The sequence below is a fragment of the Grampus griseus genome (genome assembly GCF_964374135.1).
Source record: "Grampus griseus genome assembly, chromosome: 15".
NCBI classification, from domain to species: domain Eukaryota; kingdom Metazoa; phylum Chordata; class Mammalia; order Artiodactyla; family Delphinidae; genus Grampus; species Grampus griseus.
Genome location: NC_139009.1, coordinates 34,651,419 through 34,669,829, shown reverse-complemented (window position 1 = coordinate 34,669,829; position 18,411 = coordinate 34,651,419). Strand labels below are relative to the sequence as shown.

At 41.0% G+C, this 18,411-nt stretch overlaps 1 protein-coding gene across 3 annotated transcripts in view; it reads left to right on the top strand.

Moving 5' to 3' along the window:
- Window positions 1-18,411, top strand: part of THADA (THADA armadillo repeat containing) — a 314,312-nt gene that overhangs the window by 160,062 nt on the left and 135,839 nt on the right. For all 3 annotated transcript variants that reach the window (XM_082672019.1, XM_082672020.1, XM_082672018.1), the window contains one exon: window positions 6,597-6,765. In XM_082672019.1, the coding sequence (XP_082528145.1) occupies window positions 6,597-6,765 (169 nt within the window). The remainder of the gene's footprint in view (window positions 1-6,596; window positions 6,766-18,411) is intronic.

Genomic DNA, 18,411 nt, shown 5'->3' with positions numbered 1-18,411 from the left:
GTAAGCTTTAGGACTTGGACTTAAACTTAGGTTTGCTGGATTCCAGAACAGGTTCTTAACTCCTGTCTTTTGTGCTATATTATTCAGAACTATAAAGACCCTGTTTCTGTTCTCAAGATCATTTTGGTCTAATAGAAAACAAACTTATGGTTACCAAAGGGGAAAGGGGGTCGCAGAGGGATAAATTAGGAGTTTGGAATTAGCAGATACAAACTACTATATATAAAATAGATAAACAACAAGGTCCTACTGTATAGCACAGGGAATTATATTCAATATCCTGTAATAAACATAATGGAAAAGAATATGAAAAAGAGGGGATATATGTATATGTGTAGCTGATTCATTTTGCTGTACAGTAGAAACTAACACAACATTGTAAATCAACTATACTTCAGTAAAAAAAAAAATATTTTTTTAAAAGATTGTTTTGATCTGGCCAACATGATACCTGAGGGCTCCTGTGGGGAATGCAAATGGGATGTGACCCGCAACCCTGACAGCTGTAAGCATGCCATTGCGGTGACAGGGCACGGGAGAGAAAAGGATTGACTCTGACCAGAGGAAATGCAGTAAGATTTTTTAAAAGAAGTGATACCTGAGCAGAATTCAGAGGATGAAGAAGAGTTCCCCAAGTGTACAAGGGTGAAAAGGCCATTCATTCCAACAGGTGTGAACTGCAGTGTGCAAAGGCACTAAGGATGAAGCAATAGTTGGCTTGACAAAACATATATAGAAAGTTTTTTATATATGTATATATAGTATAACCTGTAGCCTCAGCCTACTCCTTCCTACCTAGCCTTCAGAGATGTCCTGCAAGGTAGGGTTGTCTCAGCTTTTAAGATTGTCAGTAGATGACTATTCCCCAAGAGCAGCTGGCCAGTGCTGCATGAGAAACAGACCATAATGGCAGGCATTCTTGAGTAAATTGAGTGAGGGACTTGGAGGTAGGTGAGACATAGCTTCTTCAAACTCAGCTCAGCTCCTAAGATGCCTGGGGGAACATTCATCATGTCAATGAAGGAGAGTGGAAGGGGACATTGGCTGGGTCCTGAAATCATTCTGAGACTTTGCTGAAGACTCTCACTCTGGTTCTCATAGAATGGGGGCCTCACTGCAGGCCACCGGGCTCTACAGATTCCCCTCGGTTCAAAACTACCTCTCCCGCATTGCCTAATAATGTTCTCTCAGCCATTCTGCCTTGTTGTGAGGATTAAATGACGTAATACGTGCAAAGCTTTTAACACTAGGTCTGGCCCTCTGTAGATGCTTAGTAAATGGTAGTTACTATCAGCATCATCTTTATTGTTCTGCTTCATGTTTTACCAATTAGGGACTGGTTGGTTCCATAAATCATTCATACCTCAATGTGATGATTAGGTTGAACAGGTTACTTTAGAAATATTTGGCGTTTTCAAGGCTGAGGATTTTGAGGCAACTGCATTGTAAAGTCTTAGACTAAATTTTGCAGGTGGACAAACCCTAATCAGAATACAGGATCTGCCACTTGCTAATTTTATGACCTAAAGTATATTGGGAAACCTCACTTTCCTCATCTTAAAATAGGGATGCTGGAGACCTTATAATGAGGATTTAGTGAAGTAAATAAAATAGTGTGTCTGAAGTACATAGCCAGCCCTGGGACACAGTAGTCATTTAATAAACCTCAATTCCCTTGCTTTTGACTGCATGCCCTGGGGGGGCACTGTGGGTTCATGGATGGAAAGACACAGGGGAGGGCACCTCTTTCTTGCCAAACTCAAATGTTCCTTCTGCCTGACCCCACTTAGTCACAACTGGACCATGATCTCCCAGACCACCCACCCTCTTCTCTGGGTGTCCCACCTCAGTTTTTCTACAACAGCCTACATTTACTTCTCATGTTCCTGAAAAGCATTGGCTGATTGGCCTGTGTTTCCCACTAGACTCTAGATTCCCTGTGGCCTGGGCAGTGACATTTCTCTCAGGTTCCTAACTCAGTGTATGCTTTTGCTAGGCACTCAGTGGGTGTCTCCGTGCCTAACCTACAGGTATGAGTGATGTCCAGCCACTTACCTGTGAAATCTTTCACTGGAACAGATTCTGAGGGTAAATATGAGAGAGAACCACCTGGAAAAAAAGCTTAGCCACCACGCTGTGAAAGATGATCTCAGAAGAGGGGTCTTTCCCTGCTCAGAATACTATATTCTAAAATTTCCAGGGTCTGTCAGGATTCCTGAAGTCCAAAGGTGTATATCACCGTCACTTGAAGGTCCTTTATCTCCTCCAGAAAGTGATTCCAACTCTCCCTCCTGTTCCCTTTTCTGTGCCCTGCACACCCTTGTATGTCTCCATGGGTACTATGGCCTTGTGATCATGAGGTTGTCTGGCTGGCTGCCACTCTAAACTGATGGTTCCCTGTGACAGCATCCTGCTCTGCATTGCCACACCTCTAAAGCAGAGTGCTTACCTGCCCGTCACACTGTGTGCAAAGGAGCAACTGGAGATTCTTGACTGGGTCTGGAAACACAGCCGCAGGGGGTTTGAATGTGCATCATGAGCCTCCTAAAATTGCGTGGGAAATTATATGTGCATGTTCATAAACTGCTGCTCTTGTGAGAGAGTCCGTGGTTTATGTTAGATTCTGAAATGTTTTCACGATCCTACAAATGTTAAAAAAAAAAAAACCCACTAATTTAGAGATTTTTCCACATACTTGTAAATTCAAGCTTATGTTTTCATTAGCTGGGAGATATTTTTATGCTCCCCTGATATCCAGGTGTGAGCTACAGCTTGGAATAGCTCGTGAGCTCCGCGCGGAGCCATGGATGGTAGTTCTGGCCTGGACACTGCTGCTTACACATCGTGGAGGGTCCACTTAGCCTTTCTGAACTGCATTTTACTTTTCATCTGTTCACTGACGTTTATAATGCCCTCACGTCCTACAGGAATGCTGTATAGTCAAGAGATAACAGATGTGCAGGCATTTTATAAACTGCCAAGGGCTGTACAATGTAGGATGCAAGTATTAACTGTTACACATGTGTCATTTTTCATGTTACACAGTGCCAAGAACACAGTAGGCAGTTGATAAATATATGATTAAAACTACGTGGAAAGGGTTTATTGGAGTGAGAGGGCTACAGGTTTAAGGACACCAATGTCTGTATGTCTTGCAGATCCTGTGAACGATCTAGTATTTAGGCCTAGAGCACAGCTAGGGATACAGAGGAAATGCTTTTCAAACTATGGTAAAAGAAGAAATGACCTTTGAGATTCCAAATCCGTTTGCTTTATTTTCCAGAGGAAATTGACACTTAAAAGAGTAGAAGCTGCCCCCACTTCTTTCAGGAGGGCCCCAGCGTCCTCCTCATCACTTTATAATGGAGGCCAAAAAAACCCCAATCCTCCTTGCCATCATATTATCAATTTATTGTCTTTTCTTTTTTAAATGGTACAGCATTCAAACCATAGTCTTAATTCTCTCATTGGGGCCACAGAGAGGCCTGCCATTCCTAGACTATGCTGATCCTGTACTAACACAGGCATAATGCATTATGAAAACTTTGTATTTCCAAAGTACCTTCCTTCTTGGAATGTTCTTATAGACACCACCTCACTGGGGATAGATTATTGCCATCACTGTGACCTCGACAGATCCACAGAGGTTACTGCAACTTGTCCAAGTCACAAACCTTGGTGTCCAAAGCAGGATGAAAATCTAGGCGCTCTGATTATCTGTCCTTTTAATCACCAGATCTGTGTCCCTGAAGAACATCTCTGCTTGATTTTGGTGACTTTGCAGAATTAAACTAGAAGACTCTATCTTTGGGAAAGAGAGATTTTAGCTTCAAATATATTACACTTAGGGCTGAAAAGACTGTTTATATCCCCTCACACTACACACCACATACACCTGGAGAAAAGGTAAATCTCATGAGACCCTCTCCCTGTCCCCAAAGACTGACAAAACAGTAACCTGGAAATGGTTTTTTTTTTTTGCTTGATAGGTGTGTGTGTGTGTGTGTGTGTGTGTGTGTGTGTGTGTGTGTTGACTAGACTCTATCCTTCCATTTAAACAATTTGCAATAAGAGAGGAGTTTGAAATTACATTTAGTCATTGCTTTAGAATGAATGGTACTTAATTAAATATTACTTTAAAAATAGGCTTCTTCTCTTTTTCTGTAATTGCATTACTTTTTTGAGGGGAGGTTTTGTTTTGCTTTTTAAACTGATTGTGTGCATTTGGAAAGTACCCTAGTACAGGGTATCTGAAAGCAGAAAATTCTGGCACTTTTCCCACTTTCCATTCTTTCTCCGGTATAGATGCCAGATTCCTTTGGGAGATCATCATTTGCAAAAGGTCAGGAGCAAAAGGAGGGGTATTCTTTAGTATACAGTTGCTGCTGATTAGAAACTGAACATCTGTAACCATGTCAGAATTATTTGTATTTGAAAAGAAACATTTATACACAAAAACCTTTTCGGTAACATAAAACACACTATAACACAAAGTATGTATGTCGAAGGGGTGGGGGACAGACAGCTCAGGAAGCTTCCGACAAATGACTGTGCTGAGTGAGGTCATTTGCTAATTAAATCTCAAAGCTTTTTCAGAGTATTTTCTTTTCTCCATCAAGTGAATGTTTCTCACTCCCCAGCCCCCCCAGCCCCCATGGGCCAAAGCAAACGTTTGACTGCATTTGCCAGCTACAGATCAAACATTTAATCATTTTAAAGGAAAGATAAGTGAGAAAATGGGTGAGTTGGCAAAACCCAGTCAAAAACCACTGGGAAATCTCTAGCTACCTACTGTAGCCATAGCCTTCAGTGTCTTCTCATAACATGTTGTAAGGAGAGTTCTTCTCCATCCTGAAAGTGTGTGCTGATTGCCCCACCTCAGACCTACTGTCTTAGGGTAAAAAAACGACACAATGTTTTGACTTACCCTGTACCTCTTTCTTCTATCTCCCTATTTCCTCCTACCTGCCCTTCTCCCCATGGTGAAATTCTGCTTGCATCGTTACATTTGTACAGAAATTATATCTGTACTTTATTGTTATATTAATATAAATGTCAGTGATAACTCTGAGGTGTTAGAAACATTGCAGTCATAGGGCTTTGCCTCTACATGCTAAGCCTAAATGGCCACATGGGCCTAACGGCCCAGATCTTACCGTAATTTTTTCTTGGACTATTGATTAATTTTGGGAAAAAACAAGAGGCCATCTCTTTCCCCTGCAGAGTCTGCTATCTTCTCATCTTCCCCATTCTTGTCTTGTCATCTAAGACATTTATATACTTTTTTTTTTTTTTTTTTTTTTTGTGGTACGCGGGCCTCTCACTGCTGTGGCCTCTCCCGCTGCGGAGCACAGGCTCCAGATGCACAGGCTCAGTGGCCATGGCTCACGGGCCCAGCCGCTCTGCGGCATGTGGGATCCTCCCGGACCAGGGCACAAACCCATGTCCCCTGCATCGGCAGGCAGACTCTCAACCACTGCGCCACCAGGGAAGCCCAGTTGAGTTATTTTTTTAATAGGATGCAAGATCATCAAGTCTTGAGAGTTCTAGTCAAGAACTTAGTTAAGCTAGGACTTAACCATATTGGGCTCTCCTTTCAAATAAGACTATATCTGTGAAGGCTTTCAAGCGTACAGTTTCAACAAAATGGTTGTGGACTCTCAGGTTCTAAGTGTTTACAAAAAAGTCAAGAGGCCCTTAGATGACCTGCCTTTCCAATGACCTTTGTAGAATCACAAAATACCAATTGTCCATGACTTTCACTTAAGAACTGGCTTCTATCCAAGCTCTGTGGGTGTGAGTCAGTCCAAGAGGCAAGGATTTGGTGACTCGAGGGTCCATCTCTTGTTCTCATGACAGTTAAGTTCAGAGGGTGTACTCGGCCATTTATGGCACTCCCCAGTCTGGCCTGACTCACTTCTCAGCCTTCAGTTCCACAGCTATTCATGAACCTCTGTTTCAACCAGACACAATTAATTATACCTCGAGCATTTCTACCCTTGCTTTATACAGCTGTCCCTGATTGAGACAACTGCCTGGTTTCTTTTGGCATACTTGAATCACGCTTGCTTTCCTGACTTCCGTCCTTCTCAATACTACAACCCACAGCCCACAACCCACAGTTTCATCCTCCTATAGCCATCATGTCAAGATCATTTGCCTATCATTTTTCCAGTACCGCTTTCAGTTATCTTTTCAGATGTACTCCTTGTCTTGCCAACCAGCATATAGGCTCCTCAGAGACAACAGTGACTGTCTTATTTCTTATGGCACTCATCATGGTGCTTTTGTTCGTTCTGAGTGCCCAGTAAATAGTTGTTTGTTGAGGAGCAACTACCTGTTTATTGTCTTACTCCCAATTCCTATCTGCATTTATTCCTGTGATGGAATCATAGATGTTAATGATGTTTATGAGAAAAGCAAAGTTGCCTGTATAATTAATGACAAAAAACCCAATCATATGGAATAGGAAGCAACTCCTACCACCACCCCAGCCCTTGGATGTCCCAGCCAGAGCTAGATAGAACATCAGCATATACAAAGACATGGGTGTGGAAATGAGTATTGAATGGTCTTGTGTTTTTATCTTTTCCCAGATGTGGTTGCTCACCTGTCTACCGCTCCCGTGAAATGGCAGCTCGTGCCTTGGTCCCATTTGTTATGATGGACGAAATCCCTGATACCATCCGAACTCTGTTGGCCAAACTCCCCGACTGCACTGACCAGTGTTTCCGGCAAAATCATATTCATGGGACACTTCTCCAGGTAAGTATAGTCACTCTTTCTGACTTCTGTCAAACACAGACATTGTTAGCAGGTGAAGATTTGTTATACAAGCTTTTCACTTTATCCGTAGAACTTTTTTCTACTGCTGAAAGAACAAGTATTTCCTAGGTGTGCTTTTTGCATCATAAACATGAATGTGGTGTCACACTGTGATTCAGTCAGGTCATCTTTTGCATTAAAACCTAGGTTTTCTGTAGCATGCTTTTCCATTTAGCCTTCTTCTCTGAACCAGGTGGAGTTGTGTCTTTTCCATCAAGTATGCCTGCAGAACATTCTAGGCCACTCCATGTTCAGGGTGAAGTTGTGAGCATTCCTTGATACACATCAGGGAGCTTAACATCACAGTACATGAAATATCAAGCCCTACTTTCCTATTTTCTCTGTGCTATCAGTACGGAAGAGACTTTTCTTTTGAATCAATATACAAATTGATTTATTGCTTTTAACTTTTCTTCTAGAAAAGACTCAAGTATAACAAATGATTAAGAAATACACTTCTTATTGAAACTGTCCTTTTTGACCCCAGCTATAAACTTGGTGCTGGTGAGAAGGTCTGCTGTTCATGTGGCTGCTCTAGTCACTCACAGTGGGGCAGGGCTGGGGTGGGATTTAAATATCAGGTCATGTTTCTCATTTATGAGCAGATTAGAGAGATGGCCTTGAGATCCAAATATATGTTCTAAGCTTGAAGTCCACACTGCTGACATCAAAGGCAGTGTGTAGAGTGGTTAAGGCCTGTGATTCTGGATCCAGACTAGTCTAGGTGTCAGTTTCAGATTCATCACTCACTACCTGTGCATCTGTGTCTTCAGTTTTGAACCAAGGATAATAGTAGTGTATACCTCTTAGGGATTTTGTGAAGACTAAATGAATTAATGCATACGAAGTGCTTAGAATAGTACTTGGTACATAGCAAGATATATAGATAGTTATTATTGTTATTATTAGTTTTCATAAGTCTGTGCTATAATGAAAACTGATATTTTTGTAACTAATTCCATCTAGGTGAGAATGTAAGATAGACCTATTTTTTGCCTTCCTTCCTTGGTTGTTTTATATATTTAACAAGTATTTGTTGAATGGTTCCTATATACTACTGTGTCACAATCAAAATAGTGACCAAGTCAGTTCTTGCGTTGAAGGAGTCGAGGACAAAAAAAAAGGCCAGAAAATGGGCAATTACAATGTAGTATGCCAAGTGCTAGGGGAGCATAGCAGGGTCACCTGACTGGTCCTGGAGCAGTCAGGGAGAGCTTCCCAGAGAAAGTGACACCTAAGAAGAGAGCAGAAGTTAACCAAGGGAAGGGAGAGAAAGAGTTCCACCTGCAGAGGGAACAGCATATAGAAAGGCTCAGACTGGGTGTAAGTCAGCCCATCTGGAAACTGCAGGGTTGGGTGGGACTAAAGTTCTAGGGTGGCAGGTCTCAAACTGGTCTCAGGACCTCTTTACCCTCTTAAAGGTTTTTGAGGATCCCAAGTGGCTTTTGTCTATCAATATTTAATTAGAAACTAAAACAGAAAATAAAACACAAGAACTCACAAGCACACATTCCATTAGTCATTAGAGAGGTGACATCATCACACACCTTGTAGCCTCTGGCAAACTCCACTGTATACTTGTGAGAGACCGGGAATAAAAGAGGAAAGTAATGTCTAGTGTCATTTTGAAAATAATTTAATCTTGCAGATCTCCTGAAAAGATTGTGCAACTCCCAAGGGTCCCAGACCAGATGCTCTGGTCTCCGTTACATGCATTATGGATCATTGGTGGTTTCTTTAATACAAACTCTTAAGCACTCATCTCCCTTGGTTCTCACTATATCCCTGTGATGAAGAGAGGGGCTGGGGTTGTTATCTTAGTTATAAAGATGGGACCCTGAGGCCCATACAATTGTGTCAGACTCCACTGTTTCTTTGAAGGGAAAGGGCCTGCAGTAATGAGTAATGCAGAACAGGCTTTTCAGAGATTCATAGGGGATGCAGCTGAGTTAGAAGGAAGGCTCGGATTGTCGGGCGGCATCAGCCATCAGATTTTCTTTATTGAAGATCCACTCTTGGCCAAACTTAGAAGTAGTGAGGTTGGAATTGTTTCTTTGGCTCTTTCACCAATTGTACAAATGGGCCTCCCAGACTCATTCCCCGTACGCACCACTAAAAGGTCTGGCTTGTGTTTCACCAGTCTGCCCAGCAACAAAATACGGTCTTTTGCTCCCAGGGCTGCCTTTGATATTCTCAAAGTTACTTCTTCTGCTACATAATATGTGAAACACTGTGGGAAGGTAAAAACCCTCTAACTCTGGGGTGGTTGTGACTATTCCTCTTGTTCCTGAGTGTTGGGGAGATGAAGGGCTTGTTGGAAAAAACAACAACCATATGGGTGTTGGGTGCTGGGTATTGTGTTTGTGTTTGTCAAACAGATTCCTGTCTTTACCAAGATTGGCTTATACCCTGGTTGAAAAAAGGAAGTCAAAGGCCTGTGGAAATCTTTTTGTCATGTCTATTCGGGTGTCTCATCTGTGTTGTAATAGTTCTGTTTCACCCTGTTGTTCTTTGTGGGGAAAGCTTAAGGGGTTAAGACAGGGAGGGCTCTTTTTCTCTTTTCCTTCTGTAGCTTATAGATTCCTTTTCGGCATAAAGCTACCTTTGAAATCAGTAAAAGACCTGCACCTGGAAGAGAGATGTTAGGGGTTGAAAGGAATAGTAATCTCCATGGGACTTTCAGAGCCAGCTAAGTAAATAGAAAGTTATTTTTTTCAGAAGCAGGAAATCATTTTGTAATCAGAAAACAAATTCTTTCACAGAACATTTTCTTGAATTATACATTTTGACTTCTTTGAAAAATGTTTACATAAATATATCAAACCTTGGAGTATTTCTGTAGTACTATACATACTATACCTTGAAAACGAGAAATGTGCTGATCTCTGAATTTTCGGGGACTATGGAAGAAAGACTCAAATTATAGGACATGCAAAAAAGGAAAGAACATGTGGGATTTGTTTCTTAATCATTTTAAAAACCAGAGGCTCATAATTGCCATGTTGAAATGGATGGAAGTAATGCACATCAGAAAAGGTGAGATTATCCTGCAGGTTCACGAGAGCCAGCGGTAAATGACATTAAATCTCAGTAAAGGCTAGATAAGAGACATGGACGGTACCTCATTTGGGAGCAGTACTGGCAGTACTGCTTTTAAGTCGAATTAAGTAGAATTGTCTTTTAAGTAGAATTAAACGTCTGTTTTTGTTGCCAAAATTCTTCATGTTGGGGACTTGATGTTATTACAAGGTTACTTATCACTCCCAAGAAATCGAGTTAGAGTTCAAAAATCTTGTACTGAGGAAGAGTTTGGCCAACAATCATGAGGAAAGATTTATTTTGATTCTTGGGTACTTAACTCATCTTTTGGTGTTTCCTAAGAAAATATATACCATTTGAAGTGAAAGTTTGAATTCTGAGTTTTTTCATTTCCTGCCCAATTTGGTTATTTTTCCTATTGTACAGACGTATAAAAGCTGATCCCTGCTCTTTCTTTAATTAAGCCCTTTTATTTGGGTAAGATGAAGTGGGCAGTTGAGGAAAGTTAGCTGCTATTAAAGCAGAAAAAGCACTTTTTCATTTATCTGTACATTCTAGACAAAAGTATTCTTTTTTTCTTCAGTTAATCCAAATAATCACCACAGTTCTACACATCCCTTTCCTGGTATTAAATTTTCTTCATTTTTTACCCACAGAATCTGTTGAACACTTTGTTTAATTCTTTTATTCCGGCCCCCCAAATTTGGAGCCTTGATTTCTGCACTTTGAGAATTCTGGGTTAAAAAGATTCCACTTTAAGAAAAAAAGATTCCACTTTTCTGGCTGTGGAGTGGAGTAGCATTGCTGCATCCGTCCTTGGGTTGACGTGAAATATTAGCCAGGGATGGGCTTCAGATAGCCTAGGCCCACGCACTTAGAAAGTTTGCCATGAGATAAGTAAAATGAACATTTTGAGCACCTTTTGTATTCCACATGAATTGCACATGCGATTTCATTAATCCTCCCAGCAACCCAGCAAGATAGGCATTATTCTCTCTCTCTCTCTCTCTCTCTCTCTTTCACACACACACACACACACACACACACACACACACACACACACACACACACACACACACACACACACACACACACACACACACACACCACATTCTCTCTGTGTTTCTGGTGAGGAAATTGAGGTGAGCCTGGCAGAGTGACTTGAGTAAAGTCACAGAGGTAGTCAGGGGTAGAGAGAAGACATTAAAGCCTGCACTCTTTTCCTCTTTAGAACGTGCTGCCTCCCTAATAGTTTATGTGAATAACAACTTTTTATGCCTAGGGAAACCAAATCAAGAATCCATCTTTGTTTTTATTTTTATTTATTTATTTATTTTTTGCGGTACGCGGGCCTCTCACTGTTGTGGCCTCTCCCATTGCAGAGCACAGGCTCCGGACGCGCAGGCCCAGTGGCCATGGCTCACGGGCCCAGCCACTCCGTGGCATGTGGGATCTTCCCGGCCCGGGGCACGAACACGCGTCCCCTGCATAGGCAGGCGGACTCTCAACCACTGTGCCACCAGGGAAGGCCCATCTTTGTTTTTAATCCCTTGTCACTCAGTCTCCTTAAATCTAATTTGATATGATACTACAACATTGGAAACAAAGAAGTTCATCCATATTATAAAGAGGGACAGAGGAAGCCGGTGAAACCCTGCAAAGCTACAACTGGTAAAAGACCTTTAAAAGTACTTATTGTAGGGCTTCCCTGGTGGCGCTAGTGGTTGAGAGTCCGCCTGCCGATGCAGGGGACACGGGTTCGTACCCCGGTCTGGGAGGATCCCATATGCCGCGGAGCGGCTGGGCCCATGAGCCATGGCCGCTGAGCCTGTGCATCTGGAGCCTGTGCTCCGCAACGGGAGAGGCCAAAGCAGTGAGAGGCCCACGTACCGCAAAAAAAAAAGTACTAATTGTACCTTCCCTCCCTCTGCTTGTCTCTTTCTCATCTTTTCTCTTTGGTCTCCCATTTAATACTCCTAACCTGGAAATACGGAATCCTCTCTGGGGAGCTAGGTCATAACCAAGTTCACAGTTGCCACACCTTCTGTCATCCTTAAGGGTGTGACAAAACCTATCAAACATGGGCAACCATAAGAATCTTAGGTCCTAGGCCTGGGAGCTCCTGGGACCGTGAAAAAGTGGTCAAGATTGAATTCAGTTCACACTGTGGAATACCTACCCTGTTCTAGGCTCAGTGAAAACATGAGTTTGCCTTTAAGGCTTTTACCTCCTAGTATGGGGGAGCTGTGGGTTAGAAGCCAAGTGAGCTGCTTAAACCCTTGGGGACCAGGGAGCATATGAATAACAGAAAGGAAGACAAGGCAAAAGATGAACGCATCAGTCATAAACGGAGACTGAAGCTAAGGCCCTTTCTGCTTTAGTCTGTAACATCCTGATATGCTCTGTGTTAGGGCTTGAGTTAGGGTCTTTATGAGGATGGGTATAGGGGTGCTGGGCTGGGAGGGACAGCATGAGGACAAACATAGAGGTAGATCTTGGTATTAACTTTGTGGAAAAGAAAAGCAGAACACCAGGAAAGAAATAAAGATAGGCCAGTTTGGCCAGCTAGTTGTCTGAAGGAATCACTGTTCAGGAAACAGGACTAAGACCAACCACTCTTTACTGTCTGCTATAGAGAGAAGCAGTGGAAACAAATAGAAAATGAGTGAAGGAGGGAGCCTTAAGTATAAATTCTATTGGAGTTTTCTAAATAAGGAAAAGAATGTTTTCAGAAAAAAATATTTTTTACTAATATTGTTGCACCAAAACCTGTAAGTATAATTTAAAAGAATGATCAATTCCATCTTTTTAAACTGTGACCATATAAAACAGCACCTTATGCTTGAAGAATTTTAGTATCTTTTTCATATTTCTTAAAAGTATAGAATTGTGAAACAAAGTAAAAATTTGCTCAAGCTGTCCAGAAATGGAACATTCCTTGACAGATTCCATTTGGCAACCTAAGCTTGGCCTATCTCTGTTGTTTATTTTCTGTACAGAAAATACAATTTCAGAATGGAAAATAAAAAACAAAAGCATGAAATTATGCTGATGTTGTAAATTGTAAATGGATGGCTGGTCAGTGTGCTTTTTTTCTGGAATGAGTCATAAAGGAAGGCTCACTCTTGTCACTAGTGGCCAGATTTACTGGTTCTTTCTGAGGACTGTGTTCCTGTTAAAGGAGAAAAATCTAAATTGTTAGGAGGGTCCCCAGTCCAAGAAGGGCTAAGGCAGAGTTTCTCCAATGGCATGGCTGTAGATGTGTCAAGTATTTATTGAATCCTTCAGCTCTCAGGGAGTCTGAGTGGGGCCTTAAGGGGCTGGAGGCTCCAGGCAATCACCTGCAGCATCTCTTTATCCCAGAGTGCCAAAGGAGGATTATATTCTGTGTGTTCCTTGACATGAAAAGGATTGGGAAGCACTGGGCCCTTAAATAAAAAAATAAAGAGAAAAGTAGACCTTGTTAAATCTTACCTTTTGGCAATATATTTCTATCTGGCAATATATTTCTATCTGGATATAAGCCCAGAAAAGTCATTTTTAATTAAAGTGCTTCTCTTGAAGATGAATTAATCCCTTCCTTATAAATATCGAAAGGCTTTTATTTGGTGTGTGTTACTTAGGGAGCTTGTGCTGGGTGTGGGAGACAGCTTTTAGCTGCCAGGTTCAGAGCATTGACTGTAGTGCACTTTCACCATCACCCACCAGTGTCCTACTGCTGTTTTGTGAGGCTCTGAACTCATAATATTGGCCAGGGGTGTGTAGAGTTCAGAGATTTGTCAGTGGATGTATCCCCAGGCTTTTGTTACTATTTGGAATTAGAGTAGGGGAAGTAATGGTATAAAAGAATATATGTATAGGGATTTCCCTGATGGCATAGTGGCTGGGAGCCCGCCTGCCAATGCAGGGGACACGGGTTCGATCCCTGGCCCGGGAAGATCCCACATGGCGCTGAGCACCTAAGCCCACACACCACAACTACTGAGCCTGCACTCTAGAGCCTGCAAGCCACGACTACTGAAGCCCGCACACCCTAGAGCCTGAGCTCCACCACAAGAGAAGCCACCACAATGAGAAGCCCGCGCACTGCAGCAAAGAGTAGCCCCCGCTCGCCGCAACTAGAGAAAGCCCGTGAGCAGCAACAAAGACCCAACACAGCTGAAAATAAAATAAATAAATTATGACTCTGGCATATAGTAAGTGTTCAGTGCACGTTAGTTGCTGTTGTTACTGCTTGGTGTTGCTGCTGCTGCCACCATCACCACCACCCTCATAGGGGTTTATGATCCAAAAACGTGAGGACCACTGATGCAGATGGTGAGTGAAGGATTTTGAGCTACAGAAAGCTGTGCTTTAGAAAAATTAATGTTGTGTGTTGAAATAGTAATGTAAGAATCTCTCCTGATACGTGAGTGTATGTGTAAGAGAGAAATAAGTTGATTTTCGGCAGTTTTTACTTTATGTGTTAGCATGCTGCACAAAGACGTTCCTCTGATCAGTCAGTGTTCTCTACCTTCCAGTAGGTCATATTGAAGATTATAAGAACTGAGATTAGTTCTGATTTTTAAGGGTTGAGTTCCTGCCTATCAGGTTGTTATTCCTTGCACCTGTTTTGTTTTGAATTACACCCCCTCCCCCATACCCCATCAGAAACCCGATGAATCAGGAAAGAAACACTGTCACACTGTCCCAAACAAAGGAGTCCTTTACCATTCGAAGGGGAAAATTTGAAGTTCATAAAGTGAAAGGGAAATACAGGATCCTCCTACATAGATTAATCTAGCACTTTTCCGAGTTCACTTTTCATCTTGGAAAACACTTTCCATCCCCTCCCAGCCTTATTGTTTGAGACTTTTTATGACAGAATATAATTCTGAATGTTCTTAAAAATACAACAAAACAAAACATTGTGCTGTGGGCACACTAGCAAGCTTCTGTCGTTTCCCAGAATTCCTATAAAATATCTGATGGTGTGTGGTGCCATCATGTGATGCCATTCGTTTGATGGGCCTCCATCCCATGAAAACAGTATTATTTGTCGTTTGTTTTTGGCTCTGCCAATCTAATAGGCAAAAGGAACACCTCATTGTTTCCTTGAGGGAAGCATTTTTGAGCTAGCAGAGCACATGTACTTGTTGCATAGCCCTGGGTTTCATTTAGAGCACCATGTGTATTTCAGTTACTAAAGACTCAGTTGGCTGTTCAAAAGCACTGTGGTTGCGAATAGCCAGACAATATGACAGCCACCTTAGAGGCCTGAAGGAAAATCAGTCCCGGGCCTAAAGGAAATAAATAAAAGCCTTTCTATTTTAAACCATGTTATTGTTCATGACATTCTTATATTTCTCTGTACAGTTGACTCTTGAACAACTGCAGGGTTGGGGTGCCGACAGCTGTGCAGTGGGAAATCCACACATAACTTTTTTTTTTTTTTTTTCACACATAACTTTTGACTTGCCACCACTTAACTACTTAATAGCCTGCTGTTGACTGGAAGCCTTAATGATAACATGGACAGTCAAGTAGCACGTATTTTATAGATGTATTATATACTTTATTCTTGAGTAATCTAGAAAAAAGAAAACATTATTAAGAAATCATAAGGAAGAGAAAATGCATTTACAATTACTCTACTGTATTTATCGACACCATTAAGTTTAATCTGTTTACAAATGAATCTTCTGTCAGTACCTACATCAATATTGTCTTCTATGATACGAAACACTGTAGATGTTATATATATTGCTAACACTAGACATTAAAAATGAAAAGACAGTGTGAAAAAGAAATATTTATTTACAGGTATAATGATTCATGCATTGATAACAAAGAAGCAGCAATATGATTGCTTTATGGTAGCCTAGCCTATACACTATGAATGAATTGTTATAAAAACTTTATGACCTACAGTATTAAAGACATATTCATAATACAGTATCAGAAACATTGTTACATTTTTAAAAACTACTTACCTGTGATAATAGGCTGATACTCAGTTTCTCCAATTACTGGAGAGAAAGGTATACCATAGTATGATAATGTAATTCTTTGAAAGCAAAGTTATAAAACGGTAAGAAAACTAACACACTATTAATTTAATATTAAATGTCACTCACCTTATGCCTATGTAAGGATAGGCTATCCACTTCAGTACAAGTCTTACACACCATGTTCTACATGTATGTTGTTGTATATTTATTGAAAAGAATCTGCATACAAGTGGGCCCACACAGTTCCAACCCATGTTGTTCAAGGGTCAACTGTACTGTGTATCTGCATCCCCTCCACCCTGTCCTTCCATGGCAGGGTTTCTCAACCTCAACACTGTTGACCTCTGGGGCCTGGTAATTCTTTGTTGTGGGGTCTGTACTTTGCATTGTAATATATTTGGTAACATCTCCCCAACAGATGCCTGTAGTACCCACCCTCCCTTTTGTGACAACAAAAAATGTCTCCAGACATTTCCACATGTCCCTCAAGGGGCACAGTCGTCCGTGGTTGAGAACGTTTGTTCCATGGTACCTGTGGATTCTCTCTATGATCCTGTGTGGGCAGGGGGTGATGCAGCTCTTTTAAAATACCGACGGCCATGACAGAAACCTTTCCTGACTCATGAACAAATTATGGCTCAACAAACTACAGTGAGCTGTGCATGGGAATAAAGGATTAGGAGGGGGATATAAAACTCAGGCCAGAAATCTCAAAGGAAGCACTTTTCTTCCCTTTCTCTCCTCCTCTCTTTCTCTCTGCTGGGAAGATGCTATGAACATTTAAGCCAGCTTGCTTTCAAAATCCCAGCTCTTTATAGTTTGCTTCATGTCCCTGTCTCGACGTGCCTCTGATCCACTTGCACAGTGTGTGGTTGAAACTCATTCCTGCCCTCCCCAGACTCAGGGAGCACAATAAAATTCTAGGGGTGCTTTGGAAAATAACACAAAATTAGAATTTTCTCACTTTTACTTTAAGTGCTTTGCTGTCTATTTCATTGAGTCTCTCTTGGGCAGGGGGCAAGAGGCTGTGTGGAAAAGCCTTCCTTAGGGAACAGAGGTTCTCTAAAAACTTAACCCAGGACATCAAAATTTTAATTTTGAGTTAAACATAAAGCTTTATCCAGATCCTCAAATTCAGACCTCAAAAAAGGAAACTGGAAGATAAATCTAGATGAGGGTGGGACTTCCCTGGTGGTGCAGTGGTTAAGAACCCGCCTGCCAATGCCAATGGAGGGGACACAGGTTCAAGCCCTGGTTTGGGAAGATCCCACATGCCGTGAAGCAACTAAGCCCCTGCGCCACAACTACTGAGCCCACGTGCCACAACTACTGAAGCCCACATGCCTAGAGCCCATGCTCCCCAACAAGAGAAGCCACCACAGTGAGAAGCCCACGCATCGCAAGGTAGAGTAGCCCCCGCTCACCACAACTAGAGAAACCCCACGTGCAGCAAAGAAGACCCAATGCAGCCAAAAATTAAAAAAGTAAAATAAAATAAAAATTAATTAATTTTAAAAATCTAGATGAGCTTGCTAAAAATATATGGTGAAGATAGTAATTATATTAATTTTTTTGTTAAAAGGCTTTCAGATGCTGTGTATGCCTCAGATACGTAAATGTCTAGAAGGCCAGTAGTAAATTTGTGACTTGACTCTCAAAAATGTTTCAGTATATAAAAAAATTAGAGTTTTTAAAGCACATCCTTAACACCTCTTTTAGACAGTGTCATATAATTCTTATGTGTGCTTTTCTTAGTCTGATTAGAAGGATAACTACAGATATTAAAATGGAGTCTTTCTGGTTTTGTTAAAGGCATATATTTGAAAAAATAAGCAAATTAAATCTTAATTGATTTTCTGTTGTAACTGTCAATAACAAGCATTTTCTATATCTTCTCTTCACACTAGGAGATTTGGAGGGTTGATAATTAAGGTAAAAATTTGCACTTGTGAATATTTTGATAAATTTTTTCATCTTCTGACTTTTGCATAGTTAATTTATCAGTCACCCTAATTATCAGTAATTAAATTACTTATAGATTTTGACATTAAAATATAAAGAATTAGTAAGAATACATAACCAAGCTCATGTTGTCCTTAGAATAAACGTATGGGCAGTGGTAGTCTCTTCTCTGTTTTCATTAAGAAACCCATTCAGATAGACCACTGTTTAATTCCTGTTGCTATTGAAATGCACATTCATTGACATCCATTTCCCCAAGTGTCTTATGATTTTGCAGAACTACTTTGGATAATGAATTCCACCAAGGTCATCTGCAGCGTTTTCCCTGCCTGAATTGGTAAGAAGGAAAAGATAGTCCATTTGCCTTTCTTTATTTTTTTCAGCTTTATTAAGATATAATTGACATATAACATTGTGTAAGTTTAAGATATACAGTGTGATGATTTGATATATGCATATATTGCAAAATGATTACCACATTACGGTTAGTTAACATATCCATAACCTGACATAGTTACAGTTTTGTGTATGTTTGATGAGAACTTTTTAGGTCTACTCTCTTAGCAACTTTCAAACATATAATACTGTATTGTTA